The sequence below is a fragment of the Lissotriton vulgaris genome, chromosome 2_2 (assembly GCF_964263255.1).
Source record: "Lissotriton vulgaris chromosome 2_2, aLisVul1.2, whole genome shotgun sequence".
NCBI lineage: Eukaryota > Metazoa > Chordata > Amphibia > Caudata > Salamandridae > Lissotriton > Lissotriton vulgaris.
In genome coordinates this window covers 115,916,988-115,934,598 of record NC_141688.1, presented here as the reverse complement: position 1 = coordinate 115,934,598, position 17,611 = coordinate 115,916,988, and the positions used below count along the sequence as shown (strand labels likewise).

Here is a 17,611-nt window from a genome sequence, read left to right as displayed (position 1 = left end):
GACCCTCTGATCATGATGCACAGAAGGATTTGATTGCTATCCTTCATAATAAGGTATGTGTTACACTAGAATGGTGCCAACATAAATTAACACTTTTACATGGTGTGATTTATAATGATACAAGATTGTGCTCTTCCCCTTTTTTTTAAATTAGGCCATTTATGCCCCGCACATTTGATGTCCTGAAAATTAAAAATTGAAAAAAAGGGATTTCACTACGGCTACACATAATAAGGTTCGTGGCATATATGCCATTTGTATTTGTGAAATAGTCATGCCTATGTGATACATAATACAAACTACTGTATTTCTTTCAAAATAGGCCGTTAATGCTATTCACAGCTGAAATTTTAGAAAAGCATAATATAACAAGTTCTGAGAGAAAAACCTTGAAAAAATACGTAGGAATACCTTTCGGTAAGATCCAGTCCTGGTTTGTTATTAGATTTCTGAAATAAAGCTTAGACTTTATTTCAATGCATGAAATGGTTCTTTCCTCTCTTTGTCTTACCCTGCAGTGTAGTTGACACTGTGACCAAATAATGTAATGAATCTTCCATCTTCCCTAGATGATTACTTTGTGCATAGAAATAAGTGTAAAAAAAGTAAAACATGAAACATTTAGTTGTGTGTCTTAGAATATGCTTTCCTTCACTCTTCACAAAGCTACTTATGCTTAAGAATAAGCCTTCTCATTAGGACATCCATGCTAAATGATTTAGTGATATGTAATTGTTTCCTTATAATCAAAAACGTATCACAAACTTGTGTTTTAATTGTAAATAGCTTTTTGTATAATAGATGAAAAATATATAGAATGCAAAAATATACGACTCCCTATACTTAAACAGGTAGTGCAAAAATATGGAAGTTAAAAATATAGATGTAAAAAAGATCGATTTAAAAATATAAATAAAATTAAATATTAATTATTAAACATACATAATATTAACATTATCTTTAACAAAATAAATTACATTTACTATACATATTTAGTTATATATATATATATAACTAAATATAAAAAAATTTACTTAAAGAAATATAAACACACAAACATAATAATTTAAACATTTACATATATTTACTTTAAAATAATTTATTAACTCTTATCTTTATTTAATTTTTAAACTTTTGAATTATATAAGAATAAAATATATACATATATCACTAATTTAAAATAAAAGTAATCTATAATTAATTAAAACATTAAACTATTTAAAAAAATTCAAACATACATTTCACAATACAATAAATACAACAGTAGGAAACATGTTGGATAGTGGAATAATTAAATTTACTATTTCAACTCCAGTGAACACAACAGTAGGTAAAGTGTTGGATAGCATAAGGGTATAAATTACTATTCCCACTCCAAAAAGTGCAACAGTGGGGAAAGTGTTGGATAGCAAAGGGGTCAAATTTACTATTATCACTCCAGTGAATGTAAAAGTAGGGTAAATGTTGGATAGCGAAGAATCACATTTATTATTCCAACTCCAGTTAATCCAACAGTAGGGAAAATGTTGGATAGCAGAGGAGTACAAATTACTATTCCCACTCCAGTGAGTGCAAGAGTAGAGAAAGTGTTGGATAGTGCAGGAGTAAAAATGACCATTCCCAGTCCAATGAGTGCAACAGTAGGGAAAGTGCTGGATAGTGGAGGGGTAACAATTACTATTCCCACGCCAAAGAGTGCAACAGTAGGGAACGTTTGGGGTTGGCGGAGGGGTAAAAATTACCATTCCCACTCCAGTGAGTGCATCAGTAGGGAAAGTGCTGGATAGCGGAAGGGGTAAAATTTACTATTCCCACTCCAGTGAGTGCAAATGTAGGGAAAGTTTTGGATAGCAGAGGGGTAAAAATTACTATTCCCACTCCAGTGAGTGCAATAGTAGGGAAAGTGCTGGATAGTGGAAGGGCAAATATTATTATTCCCAGTCCAAATAGTGCAACAGTAGGGAAAGTGTTGGATATCGGAGGGGTAACAATTACTATTCCCACTCCAGTGAGTTCAACAGTGGGGAATGTGCTGGATAGCGGATGGGTAAAAATTACTATTCCCACTCCAGTGAGTGCAACAGCAGGGAAAGTGATGGATAGCAGAGAAACAAAAATTACAAAATAACATTTAAACAATTGAAAAAAATTAAATAATGTTAAAATTAAATAAACAATATTTTAAAAATATATGATTAAATATATTAAACATAAAAAACATATTATAATATTAATTACATATAACAGAAAGGTACAAATATTATATAAAATAAATTAATAAATGCATTTGTAAGCAATATTTGTTTAAAAGGAGCAAATAATGACAAAAAACAAAGTATTTAAAATGTAAATGTCTTTATTTTATTAATTTAAGTTAATTGTCAACTAATTAATAGTTCATCAATAAAAACAAATTACTTCCCACCCTTCCCACCATTTACACCTATAAACACCACAACACACCTACCATTATTAATTACTAATTAATTAGTTACAATTAATTAACAACTAACTATTAATTCATCAATTAAAAATAAATTACTTCCCACCCTTCCCACCATTTTCACCAAAGAACTCCACAACACCTAAAAAAAATTAAACAATTACCATAATTATTTGGCAATTAATTAATTAAAATTAATTAACAACTAATTATTAAATAATTAATAATAAATTAATTTACACATTTAAGACTATAACATCTCAATTAAACAAATACTAATAAAAATTATTAAATAAATGTAATATAATTGAATCACTTGCCACCCTATGCTCTTAAAAACCTCACTACCTGCTACGGAACTAAACAACACAAAAATCAAAGAAAAAAATTAATACTAACTGCTAAAAATATTAACTACATTTTAACTTAGTTAAATTACTTCCCACCCTTTTCCCCTATAAACCCACAACTCGCTACAGAACTAAAAACGCAAAATTCATACACATATAAAATATGTACTAAAATACATTACATTAATAAAAAATCGATATTTTTAGCAACTATATTTTTGCAAACAATATTAAACACTTCGATATTTTTTTAATCAATATTACTTACCAAAATCGATATTCTTGACCACGAGAATTTGTCTGTTGATATTCCTAACCCACGATATTTTTTACATGATATTTGTGCAATTCAATATTTTTTACTCAATATTCTCTCTGCGCCGAAATTTAGTACTGAGAAACAATACTAGACACTTGGTTCCTGATTCGCAAAGGTAAACTTACACTTTTGTGTATGTTTTTTATTGTTTTCTATTTACAAAGGGATTTGCGAGTAGCATCTTTACGAGTGCAGCGTTTCTGCACATAAAAAGATAGGTCTTTTATGTGCGGAGACTCTGCATTCGTAAAGATACTACTTGCATATACCTTTGTGAATAGCAAACAATCGTAAACTTACACAGAGGTGTATGTTTATCTTTGCGAATGAAACCCTTAGAAATTATTATAGACTTTAGAGTAAACATAGTTTGAGATAGGCCAATTCTGAACAGCTATTAAACAGGTATTAAAGATTATCTTAAAAAAAAAATATCACCAAAAGTTACATATAAAACAAATATCTCTTCCGCCTTTACCATCATGTTTTAAGCTTGGTGGTAAAAAAAAGATTGGTTATTAAATCATTCTAAAAACTTGCAGTTGCTGTTGAAATCTTCAACATAGAGCTTTCAGTGTTTCTATTTCAGCTGCACCTCTCAAAAAGAAGCACAATGGAAAATTCTTGTTTCAGTCGGCATCCACTTGTAGATCCTGCGGAGCATGCGAAGGGTGTTGTAGCAGGAGGAGGACACGGCGTTGACCTGTTTAGTCATGGAGAGGGTTGAGTCAAAGATGAATCCTAGGTTGCGTGCATGGTCGGTGGGTGTTGGTGCTGTTCCCAGTGTGGTCGGCCACCAGGAGTCCTTCCAGGCTGAGGGGGTGGTTCCGAGGATGAGTACCTCCGTCTTGTCCGAGTTTAGCTTCAGACGGCTGTTGCTCATCCAGTCGGGAACGGCCTTCCATCCCTCGTGGAGGTTGGTTTTGGTGGTGTGTGGGTCCGTGGTGAGGGAGAGGATGAGCTGGGTGTCGTCGGCGTAGGAGATGATGTTGAGGACGTGTTGGCGGGCCGCTTGTGAAAGGGGGGCCATGTAGACGTTGAACAGAATCGTGCTGAGGGATGAGCCCTAGGGGACGCCGCAGATGATGTTGGTGCCGTCGGATCGGAAGGGCAGGAGGCGGACGCTCTGGGTTCTGCCGGAGAGGAAGGACATGGTCCAGTCAAGGGCCTTCTCTTGGATTCCGGCTTCTAGGAGGTGTGTCTTTAGAGTGCGATGGCAGACCGTGTCGAAGGCGGCTGACGGGTCCGGGAGGATTAGGGTGGATGTTCCGCCGTTGTCTAGTTGGTGCCTGATGTCGTCTGTGGCGGCAATGAGGGCTGTCTCGGTGCTGTGGTTTCATCTGAACCCGGACTGGGATGGGTCCAAGATGTTGTTGTCTTTCAGGTGGCGGGCCAGTTGCGTGTTGACGATTTTCTCGATAACCTTCGCCGGGAACGGGAGCAGGGAGATGGGGCGAAAGTTCTTGAGGTCTTTGGGGTATGCCTTGGGTTTCTTGAGGAGGGCGTTGATTTTGGCGTATTTCCAGCTTTCCAGGGATGTCGCTGTTTCGAAGGACATGTTGATGACCTTCCGTAGTTGGGGTGCAATGGCTGCGTCTGCTTTGTTGAATACGTGGTGTGGGCACGGGTCTGACGGAGATCCTGAGTGGATGGAGTTTATGACCTTGCGTGTCTCGTCGTCGTTAACGTTGGACCAGGAGGTCAGGCAGTTGGCGCTGGTGGTGTTCACAGGGGAGGTGGGGTTTGGCATAGTCGGGGCAGTCATGGTGTTGAAGCTGTCATGGATGTCGGCGATCTTGCGGTGGAAGAAGATGACTAGAGAGTTGCACAGTTCTTGTGAGGGCGTTAATTGCAATTTCTGTATGCAACACAGTATTGTTGGGCTTGTCTTTACAGATAATGTATAAATGACCAAGAAAATGTGGTATGTGGGCAGTGTATTTTGTCACTCAATGTGAATTTAGCATTGAGTTACAAGAAAGATACTTTCTTCAAGGAAATCTTGTGTTGTGAACAAGATCTGTAGATTCAATACCACCTATTTTAAGATTATTCTAGTGTGCACTTCCTTGTGTAGGTCTGCATCTATAGTGGTGTGCATGTGTATGTTTGTATAACACCTGCGCCAATATGGCAGTTACAAAAAGTCTGAACTATCTCAGAACCGCATCTCGTTTATGTTCCTGTCGGAATGGAGTTACTAGGAGGAGGGAGTTATCCACAGACCCAATCCCAACCTCTCCACTTCTTGATCATATTTGTTTTAGCTCGCCTCGGAGGAATAGACATAGCTTCTGATCAGAGAAGCATTTAGAATGTTAATCTGAGCACCTACATTTGAGAGATGCTCTTGGAGGAAATACTTGAAACCATGGAGTATGAGATGTACTGGACATTGACTGGGAATATGGCTTCAGCCAGCTATCCAACTCTGTGTATCAAATCTGCAACTGCCCGGCAGCTCACCAATCATTTTCTAAGCTTTGTCCTACTTGAACACTTGCTGATGAAGTGTCCACTTTCTGCTTACTAGGCCTAAACCGATAACCTTGCTGATGGTCTGTTCGCCTGACCTGGTACCCTGCCCTGTATGGAAGCCCCTCGTCAGCCCAGGAAGTTCCGGAAGCCTGTTGACGGCCTTAACCCACTTTACTCCTTCATATGAGATACAGGCAGGCTGCCAAAGATTTAACACCGATAACAGTGCAATTCTCTTGGAAACCTCATACTATATAGGGAAGGCTACCTGAAAGATTGACTGCTAGAAGTGCATTTTAGATAGTGGTGACTCAGCATGATGAACATACCAATTTCTGCACCAACTACTGTTATTTTTATCTTTTCTTTTGTACTCATTTATCGTGGCTTTGCCTTGTCTACTTAGCCAGATCTAGAAATTTTTGTGGTATATTTGAGCCCACTGTGCTCTCAGGCCGTTGCCTCTGCGCATCTTGGACCTAAGGACAGCTTACCTCCACCATACCATAGCATCCAGGCACAAACTCTGAGGCTCTGTTCTCTATGCCCGCACATAACTACATTGTGGTGCCATTTTTCCATTGATTTGCCTTTGTGTTGTGCAGATGTCTGCAAACCTTTAGGGTCACTAACTTGAATTAGCATAAAATAAACAAAGTAACCAGTTATGGTGGGAATACTGAATCCTCTGTTTCTGTTTATAATTCCATATTCACACCACATTGAATAGGTTTGTGTCAATTCCATTCTAGGTACATCATGAGATATGCCAATAACAGACCTTGTGAACAGTATGTGTTTGTGAACATTGTATATTGTTTAGCCAACCGTTTTGCAGTACTGCATTTTGTTTACATTTGCGCCAGCTGCTGCCTGTACACACGAGGTCACCAGTTTCACTATGAGATTACCAGTTCATTTTCACATTACTGTAGGGCATTTGGCATTGTGGTGTGTTTTGTGTGTGTTAGTTAAATTGCCTACCTGTGTCTACTGTAATGCATTTAAGTTATGTGATCTAGTACCAACCTAGAAGAAGCATGAATTCTTTATTTTTCTATTGCAGCTGTAGTGTCATGCATTTGGACTCAGCCCAAGCACCCTTGCTTGAGATGAGTCTAAGGGGGATATTCTCAAGAACGTGTGATAATTACCACAAAATTAGCTTAACTCAACTCTTCACATCGCAGTGTTAATGTTGTATTCTCAACACGGCGGTACCATGCGATAGTCTCACGATAATGCATCAAATGACTGAATAAAAATTAACGCAATGCTGAAAAAACGCGAAACGCGAAAGCAAAAATAGTGGCGAAGAGACCAATCGGGATACAAAAATCAGCGATAACCAGCAATAGGCCTGCAATTCCCACGCGTCATGTGGGAAAATGCACCATAAAAGCAGAACAAAAAAAAGGGAGACACTGGTGCATATGCACTGTGCACCCAAGCATTCCAAGAACATATGTCACATGAAGAAACTGCGTAGCACCATAAATGCACCTGGACCAAGTGCAGAGGCCAACGGGAACCCAACAAGCTCCACAGACCACCAGCAAGGAACCCCGGGGTCGGGGAAGGCCAAGGAGAAGAGGAAGAGGAAGACAGGGTTCAGTCCTCAGGAAAACTGGATATTCGTCACGGAGATAATAAATAATAATAAATAAGGAGATAGAACACTAACAACAACTGTTCGTCACCTCCACTGTCTTTGGCAACACAAACGGAAACATGCCAGTCCATCGTGGACAACGTGAATGCAGTCGGAGTGTCGAGGAGATCAAGAGGCGCTGGCATTATGTGAAAAGCCAAACCAAGGAGAAACCCGCTGCCAATAGGAAGGCGGTCACGGCGACTGGAGGTGGGAGTCCTGTGCCACAGGAGGAGTTGGAGGAAATGGTGGCCACAGTCACCAGTGTGGAGACGGTGCAAGGAGTTGAGAGTCCAGACACAGCTCTATATGACCAGACACAACATCAACAGGGTGAGTAATGACCAGACACTGGGGGAACAGGGGGAGATGGGCGCAATGGCACACATGCACAATCATATGTAGCACACTGCACACCCACAATGATCCTGGATCATGTCCTTGATCATCGTGGCACACTGCAGCACACATACAAACACCAAGTAGGCCCCCGTCCACCATGTGCCCAAGGGGGTCCCACCCAACACATCACCAGTCTCACAACCAACACATGCACAAGTGCAAAACACAGCAATTTGTGAGCCAAACTGACAATGCAGGTAATACTACATGACGATCAGATAGGCTGCAGTACAATCATCATAACATTGTGCACGCCACAACACTGGGGTGGCTGAGTGTGGACCGCATCCGTAAAGGAGCAGGTCACACTCTGATACATCCACGTGCACAAATAACTCCTGACGTCAACAATACATCTACAGACAAACAATGCACAAGAGAAGAAAAACCGTCCAAGAGCACAAATGACCCAAGACGAGAACATCTCAGCACCGTAAAAGCATAAAAGGCAAAGGCGCACCACCTCAAAGGGATAAGAGGCAGCACAATCACTGCTGCAGGGGTGAATCCACCACAATGCAGCACACTCACATAGCAATAACAGCACATCCACTTTGATGACAATGTGGTACAAAGTGCAACACTTACACTGCAGAACAGAGAACACAACTGTGTCTGCTTGTGGTCGAAACTGGCCAATCACACCTGACATAGCAGGAAACTTTGAGATGAAAATGTATGTATACAACCTCACATCTGTGATGTAGTCAAAATGTCCACTGTCCCGCATCAAATAGTCCGCTCCTCCCAAACAGCCACAATTTAGATTGTCATGCAGTCTGTATGTAAACGTGAAGAATGCGTCAACATACATGTCAACACAATGTCAAAATGCATCTCCCCTTCACATTGCAGAGGGACAAACAACACCTCTCGGAGAGAAGACCAGACACCTCATCAGTGATGCTGAAGAGGACCTCCACATCTTCGACACTGACGCCCTACAACAGTTCATTGATATATTAGGCAATCCACCTTCAGGAGCAGGGTAGCCCAGCTGCATCGAGGAGACCCCACCCCCTGCATAGACCAAACAGCTGGCAGCACCTACCACCAATGCTGGCTCCCAGCACCCTGCCGAAGTACACATGGCATTTCAAGGCCAGCTGTCAAACTGCCAGAAGAGCTGGACGAACTGGTGTGGGTGGGCTTTAACCTCATGGAAGCCGAACTAGATCACATACGTGGGTGTGTAAGTCCTATCAGGGACCACTTACCCTCCCTAACCGAGACTCACACTGCGACAGAGACACATGCATTTGCACATTTCCAGTACTGAATCACGCCCAGAGTCTCGGGATGCAGCAGGAGCACAGGATCACAGGCAACACCGCTCGCTGCGATGGCATCAGACTTGTGGCGGGGTGAGAGGCGCCGCCCTGGCAGACACATTGGGCATTCCGGAAGACTACCACACCCAGAGCTACGTGCTTTTTATTCACACCCCTATGCAGGCCTGGCGTACGCCGGGGCAGCCCCCTCCACTCAGGCTTCCAGGGGGGGACGTAACAAACTACATTTCCGCGATCTTCCCCACTGCCTGGGTTAACATGGTGGCGTCCACTGTCCACTACACTCCAAACACCAGCAGTGCATATCGACATAGATATGTCTGTGGTCTGCATACTGCTGTCTGTCCAGCACATACACGCCACACTTGGCATTGTATACATTCTCATTCATGGGTCACTTGCCTCCTTCGCAAATGCCTGTTTCCCACCTCTCCCCACATTCTGCTATTGTGTGGCTGAGGTGCCATGCCGTTGTTGTCTCATGTACATGGCTAGCCTAGGTTACCACAGTAAGTTGTGTTGTCGTGTCTGGTGGGTGGGCATGTTGTTTGACATGTTGTATGTGAGTTTGTAACATGTGCATTCCCAGAGTTGTGAGTTGCATGATCGTGGAGTTGGGGTGTGTGGTGTGTTCATTTGGTACTTACCAACGCCCAGAGCATTTCCGTAGGTGCCATCCGGGAAGCGCCGGTTGATGTTGAACTGTCGGAAGATGTAGGAATCATGCACACTGCCTGGGTAGTTGGCAAAGACATTGATTAAGACCCTACGGTGGTCCACTATTGTCTGCACATTGATGAAATTCGTGTACTTTCTGTTGCGGTTATTGTGTACAGTCTCTGCAGGGTGCAGTTAATTGCCCCAACACGTGCGGGAAGTCAGCTATGGCGCAGAAGCCTTGCTTGGTCTCCAGCTGGTCCTGCGCAGTGTGGGGGAAGTGAAGGTGCTGGGGTATCAAGCTGATGATGGCATCCAAGACAGTTTTGATGAACTTTGATAGGGCTGGCTGTGAGACTCCTCCGACTCGGGCAGTTTTTGGTTGGAAGGTACCTGAGGCCAACAGATGCAGCACAGCCAGCAGCTTTAACTGCGGAGGTATGTTGGTTGTCCGCTGTGTTGGTACCATCAGCTTGTGAGCAATGATGTTCAGGATGCGGAGGATGGAGGTCCTTTTGAGCCTGTAGTGGGCAATGACATCCTCTTGTGTTGGGTCTGTGAGGTAGGCGCATTTTCTGAAGGTCTGCTGTCTTGGTCTGTGCTGCCTCTGTGGCAGTCCAGGGGTTGGGCAAAGTGCCAGGGAGGGGCGGGCCTGGGTGTGGTGGCTGTTGTGGCCCTCTTGGGGCTCCGAGCTGCATGATCAGTTGCTCCATGGCATCTGTTGTTCTTCAGGTGTGGCTCTGGCCTGGGCTTCCTTTCATGGTGCAGGTTGTCATCTGACTTTACACAAGGTCGGAGCAGGTGTTAATTTCCTGCTGCTAACACACCATATCGCCTGTTTTGGGATCTTATCACCGATCTGGCTGGTCGTTGAGAATGTTGAGGAGTGGTGTTGACGTGGCTTTTTGCACAGGAACGCCTACTCTTCATCTCATTAGCGATAGTTGCCGGGGTCATCTGCGGCGATGTTTTTGCCGGCTGCTATCGCAGGTAAACTGATGATATCGGCTGTTAGCACCAGCTTGTGAATGGGGCGATATGTTTATCGCCAATTTGGCTGCGATAAAATGCTGATAACTCGGTGATAAGTCCTTGAGAATATGCCCCTAAGGCTACTCACCCTCATCACCCTAGGGAGTCAAGACTGCTTAAATGACCTTGAGGCAGATTTACAAGCCCATACTCCACTTTTACGTCATTTGTAACATGGGAAAAATGACGCAAAAGTAGCGCAAGGGGCTTCTAAATCTGCCCCCCTGTTTCCAACTGAGTACCATGAGTGCCAATTGCTAGGGGCTCATGCACTCTCTGATTTCGAGAACCTTATGGCATGCTGTGATTTTGCACCTTTAGTCATGTGCAAGACAGCAATGTTCCTTTGCAGAATTATGCAAACAAGTAGTATACGTCTAATAGAAGCTACCCAGTACTAATTCCCCAATGTTCGGTTTATAAATATATTACGAAGTGTCATTTTGAAATGTTCAAGACACAGTGCAGAAGGGGAATGTGCAAATGTTGGATTTGTATGAAGTCCCACAAAAGTAATGAGAATATTGAGACAGGAATCTATAAAAAAAAAAAAAGTATATACAACCGGAGAGTACTCTGGACAGTGAGTACCAGCACTTCCCTATTTAACCAAGTCAACATTTTCCAGAATGACATTCTGGTCTACGGTAAGGAAAAGAGGAACATGACAGGAAATTGTTGAAGGTTCGAGCCTGGTTGCTTGATTTTGGTTTAACAGTGATGAGAGAGAAGTGTAAGTTTAGAGTTACAACAGTGTCTTAGCTAGGACATACCATTTCCACAGAGTCAAATTGTGAGGGTTCCATCATCATGCCAATGGACGACATATTACCTCCTAAGAGTGTCTACCAAAATAGCAATGCAACACAATAAGATAACACAATGATATAATATAAAAAGTTAAAATAACAGCTCTTGTTCAACATACACCGAACAAGCACACTGATTAGTTTGCCAACCCCCTCGATAGGTCAAGCACGCAGGTAAAACAATGCAGGCACAAGATAACTGTGTGCAATAAAAAACAGTCACCATCAATGCAGCTCAAAGATGCAGTTTTTCAACCTCATCCCAGTCCTCCATGCAACCGGATAGGAGCTGACATCTGCACCCACTGTTCTCAAGAGTCCTTTGTGCGCCATTACCCTGAGATTGGCACCAATCCCCACACTACTGGCAGCTGAGAAGATCACGCTGCATGCAGACTCCATACACACTGACGATCCAGACCAATCAGGAAATGTGTCACATGACTCAAGGACACCACCCAGCCAATGGCAGGGTGCACAAGGTTTGCGGGGAGCATGAGACATCACAGTACCAATGCGTGCCCCTTAATAGCACGCTGCTGCCTTACTTTGCAGCCGAACGTTGGCTTGTTGGATTGGTCTCGCTCATACTGCACACTCTGGGCCACGAGAAGCGTCACGAGCATCCATTCAGACCAACTGCCATCTCTCTAGGTTCAGGATTCTTCCTCAGCCCATTTCCAACTGCCTCCCCACACCCTACATTCTACATCAAATCCGATAACACCAGGTCCTCCATGACATCACTTCCTTGCTGCATAGTACAAACCACAACATGGAGCTTGTGATATTACCACAGCAGAGATTGTGATGTTATCACTGTGGAGCTAGTGAAGTTACCACAGCAGAGTTTGGGAGTTTACTAGAGCGCAACTAGTGATATTTCCACGGCTGAGCTTGTGATATTAGCATGGTGGATATGTAACCAGTGGCACATAATCTATGGGTCAGCAGCCAAATCTGCTGCAAAGGAAATTTACTGGGAGAGGTGTGACTCCTGAGCGTGGGGCTGATGGTTCGATTGCCAGCTGCAGCTCAGCATCATGTGACTCTGGGCAATAGCTCACTTAACCTCCCCAACGGCCCGAGCGCCTTGAAACCTTAAGGGGTGATATGTTTGCGCTTTACAAAATATGGATTGTTTTCCTTGGGTTTATACAATTTCCCGTTTTGCAGCATGATTACATCCAAAATGCTATCAGCAGGAAAGAGATTTTTATGTTTGCCTTGCTTGTTTTTTATGTGCACTGAAACATTTTTTTTTTCTATCTTGTTCCTTTTTTCTAGCTTGGTCTACAGCCCTTCCATAGTGTCGGAATACTTGGATTTAACTCTTCTGAATGGTTCATTTCAGCAGTCGGTGCTGTTTTCGCTAGGTATGTTTTTTGTAAAAAAAAATGTTTTATTAAATTGCTTTTTTGCACTAAACTGCTAAGAGGATTTTAATGAGAAAACTTTGAATGATAATTTGCAAAACCAATCAGTCTTGCGTTTGCCTGTATTGGCATTGACAATGCATCACAAGCTTTGGAAAACCCTATAGATGTGACTAGCAACCGTGGTATGCTATTTTGTAAACTTTCAAGAGGGCTGTCTCCTAGCTTATAATCAGGGCCATCTTGAAAGTTTAGAATATAGAATTCAGCCATTTTGGATGTTTTATTTTGTATACTTCCAAGATGGCTGGCAAATTGTGTCCTCGAGCATCATGACGGCTCTCTTGAAAGAATAGAAAAAGCATTCTGAAATGGGAAGCCACGCTCTTAGCATTGCCAGTGCTCTTGCAACTTTACAATACTGAACCACATCAGTGCTTCATGTCTGGGAAGAATGAACGTAGAGTGAGAAATAGATGGTGTTCGGTGACACAGGAGAACAGGATGACTATGGAAATGGGTAGAGAGAAGGGGATAGAGGACAGGAAAAGTGCGAGCGTACTGCTATTGGAAGCTAAATCACAAATGTACATTTTACCAGATTTGCTAAAAAGGCACTTCACATGCATGCATGAATGGGCGAGAGCTGGACCGTGTCATTTTTACAGTGATATGGCACTGTTCAGCTCTCTCCCAGTGGCTGGTGCACTTGTGGCTGCCTAGCTCCAACGCAGGCACCGCAATGGTTGCCTTGATTGTGGTCAGGATTGTTTTTCTGCAGGAAGAGAGGCTTTCCTGTACAAAACACTCCTCAAAGGGGAAATTAAGGTATTTTTCATTGTTGTTCCTCTCTCGGGGAAGGTGCACATTTTTGCTGTAAACCTAGGTTTATTGCTTTTAGTGAAAGGGACCATCCATGCTCCACCTATGTAACATCCATGTGACGCAGTATAACCCAACACAGTGCAGAGTGCTGCATTCTGTTACTTTTTTTTTTTTTTACAATACTGGGCATGCCGGATTAAATCAACCCTTGCGTGGCTCTGCAATCTTGTCTGGCAGTTTACAGCATCGCTGTGCCAAAAAAGTGTGCCCTAACTTTACTGCTACTAAATGCTTTCTGTGAATACCAAAAGTAGTAACTTTAGGATTTTATCTCAGTTTAGTAGTAGTAAAGTTAGGAGTCCTAACTTTACTACTACTATATGCCTTCTGTGAATACTAAAAGTAGTAAGTTTGGGATTTTATCTCAGATTAGTTCTGTCAATCGGCCCCTCAGTCTTGTGCTTATCTCAGGATTTGCGAGTTCTCCATGACTTCGGCTGGTCCTGCTTTCGTAGGAGAATAACAAGCAAGGAAGATTGGGCCCTGTCATATTTATAGAGCTGTCTGAACTAATGTTGAACCTCCTGTGAGTCAGCAATCACAGCAATCATGATGGAACTTCCTATGATTCATCAATCACTGAGGCATCACAGTGTAATTTTCTATGAGTCATTAATCACAGTGGCAATCACAGTGTAACTTCCTATGAGTCATCAATAACAATGGCAGGAAACTGTTCGGGCTATAAGACAATGGCCTAAAACTGTGTGCACTCTTGGGCAGCACAAACATCTGGGCAATGTAGACTTGATAACGCCCAACTGAAAAATACAACATTGAAAGTAAAACACGAGAACACATGCCCCTTTAGAATAGTCCCTGAGCCCAAAACAACCTGGTGTTTTGTTCAGCCATAATCAACACAGTATCTGTAATGTTTATATGGAATGCCTTGTCAAGGGAATGGCAGTGGAGATGCCTGCATCATTCATATATGTGGAAGGAGATTTGAGGATCATGACAGTACACCTCCCTTCAGGGTCCAGGTTTAGTAGGGAACTTAACATGATATTGTTCCTTCACGCGTTGACCATGTACACCAGAGGCGGGTTCCCAGGAGTTTGTTTTGGAACAAAGCCTTTCCAAGGTATTAAAGTCCATAACTTGGTACCCCTCCATTTGGAATCAGGGATTGCCTTGACTTCGTATTCCTGTTCGCTATTGATTGCAATGGGTTCAGGTTTTTTTGTCTTGATTCCTTGAGCAGGTTTTATTAAAGAAATGTGAACGACCGGATGTATTCATAGTGAATGAGGTTAAGACAACTTTACTGCCACAGGGTTTACTAATTTTGCCACTTTAAAATCCTCAATGAATCAAGGATGGAAAACACTGTTTCTTTTGAAATGTGGATTTTGTGTTAAAAACCATACCCTATCTCCTTTTTTATAGATCGGGCTCTCTCGTCAGTGTTTGTCTGCTTGTATTTTGTATTTTTACATTTTTTCTTAGCTTCTAGGACTTGCCCTTTGACTTTCAGAAATGTATCTTGGATGTGCTTACTTTGTTGTTGAATTCCAGGGAATTTCTTCTGTTTAGCCGTATGATACAAGGGAATGTATCAAGGATGAAACCCATAGTTGGTGTAAATGGGGGCAAATTGAGTAGATGCACTTTGAGCACTGTGATAAGCTACTTTAGCCAACCATAACCAATCTACCCAAGTTTCAGTGGTGGAGTCGACGTAGCATTATATATATTGTTTGAGGGTTTTATTTAAACGTTCAGTCTCGTTGTCAATTTATGGGTGGAAGCTAGTAGACAGTGCGAGAGACATTTGTAAGGAGGTACACAATTCTTTCCAAAACTGTGCAATGAACCGTGGTTCAGACACAATTAATTTTGGTATGCCATGTACAAACCAAATTACTCAACAACTAATGTGCTAATTGTCCTGCAGGTGGTACCTGTTGTCAAGCAGTGAAATGTTCATCTTGGTTAGACTGGCAACCACTACTAAAATTACAGAGTAACCCTTGTCTTTTGTAAAACAAAAATGAAATAGAACAAAATCATTTCCCAACGTAAATTGGGCGTTGGTAAATGATGAAGAAGACCCTGAGGTTTACTATGGTTAGATTTAGCCTGAGCACAAATGACACATGTTTGCAAGAAGTGTTCAACATTTTGTATTACAGTGGGCCACCAAAAGTGTCTAGAAACCCGTTCCAAGGTGTTCTTGAATCTGTTATGTCTAGCACTAGGTGCTGAAAGACACCAATCAAAGACTCTGTCTCTTAAATCGGTTGTGGGAATTAGAATTTGAGACCCCTCAGTTGGTATTCCTTTTTTTACTTTCCAATCTATGTTTCCCAAAAGCCACTTTTCCCACATGGCTTTTGCATAGCTGCGCATAGGTGTTGAAGGAAATTGTGAGCTTGAGTTCTACCTATACATTGGATCTATAATTGCTTTTGGTTGTTCATCAGGTGAACTTTGTTCACTGCCTTGTCTAGTTATACGTCTGCTTTCTTATTTTCCAAACCAGGCCAGTAAGTTACTATGAAATTAAATTCGGTGAAAAATATCAACCATTGCAATTTTCATTGAGTCAGTAACCTTGCAGACCTCATGAATTGTACATTTCTGTGATCCGAGTACACAGTGATGGGTTGTTTGACTCTTAGTAAATAATGTCTCCATTCACAAAAGGCATCTCGAATGGCAGGCAGTTCCTTTTCAGCGATAGTGTAGCAGCTCACAGCCTTATTCAACTTTCTAGACACATAGGCATTCGGATATAATTCCCAGTTTGTGAATTTCTTTGGGACAAGTCTGCCCCGATGGCACCATTGGAGGCATCTGCTACAACAATAAACACTTTGTCTGGGTCAGGATTTTCTCAAATTTGAGCGGCCGTGAAAGCTTTTTTTAGTTGGATGAAGGCTTCATTAGGCTCTGGAGTAACAGCAAAAGAGATGTTTTTGCGCAGCAGTTTGGAGTCACTACCATTGAAAAATGAACTATGAACCGGCAGTAGAAATTTTCAAACCCCAACAAACATTGGACATATCGAATATTCAAAGGTATCGGCCAATTCTTAACAGCCGGTATTTCATGTTCGGTCATTTTCAGGCCTGTACGGGACAGCATTATGCTCAGAAGCATTATCTTGGTCACATGAAACTCACATTTTGTGATATTACATAACAAATGGTGTTTTCAAAGTGTTTGTAACAGTACAGACATGTGGGTAATGTTCACTCATAGAAGGGGAAAAGATAAAAATGTCATCTATATCAACTATGATGAATAAATCTAAGAATTAATGTAAGACATAATTTAGGAAGAATTGAAACACAGCTGGAACGTAACATAATCCAGAAAGCATAACCCTTTAATCAAATAATCATTAGCGAGCTCGAAAGGCAGTTTTCCACTTGTCGCCTTTTTGAATACGAACCTTTTAGATCCTGCTTAGTATAAATGGCTGCCTTTTTGACTTGATCCAGAAGCACAGGTATTAATAGCAACAGATAACAATATTTTACAATCACATTATTTAAGGCACGGTAATCAATGCAAATTCTAAGTTCACCAGTGGCCTGAGGGATGAAAAAGCAAGGTGATGCTGCCGGTGATTTAGATTGTCGAATAAACCCATCAGCCAAGTATTTATCCAAATATTGTCACAAATATACATTCTCTGTTTCAGATAAGGCTTAGATCCTTGAAGGTACCATGGCCCCAGGAATCAAGTCTATCTGGCAGTCGTATTGCAGATGAGGCGGTAATTGCTCTGCCTGATGCTCCGAAAACCCCTCTTTGAATTCTGTATACGGACAGGGCAAGACTGTTTCTTTTTCTGCCCCAGTTGCAATCTTCTGGCACCTTAAGGCTTGGCTGCTGATTATGTGGATGTAAAACATTCTTTTGTGCTAATGTCAGACTCTAATCTGATGGTCCTAGTTGACCAA

The 17,611-nt window shown here is 41.9% G+C and overlaps 1 protein-coding gene across 3 annotated transcripts in view; it reads left to right on the top strand.

The window, feature by feature from the left end:
* ACSBG1 (acyl-CoA synthetase bubblegum family member 1) overlaps positions 1 to 17,611 on the top strand; it is a 628,810-nt gene that overhangs the window by 344,138 nt on the left and 267,061 nt on the right. For all 3 annotated transcript variants that reach the window (XM_086959413.1, XM_086959412.1, XM_086959411.1), the window contains exon 4: positions 12,721 to 12,809. In XM_086959413.1, coding sequence (XP_086815539.1) covers positions 12,721 to 12,809 — 89 coding nt within the window. The remainder of the gene's footprint in view (positions 1 to 12,720; positions 12,810 to 17,611) is intronic.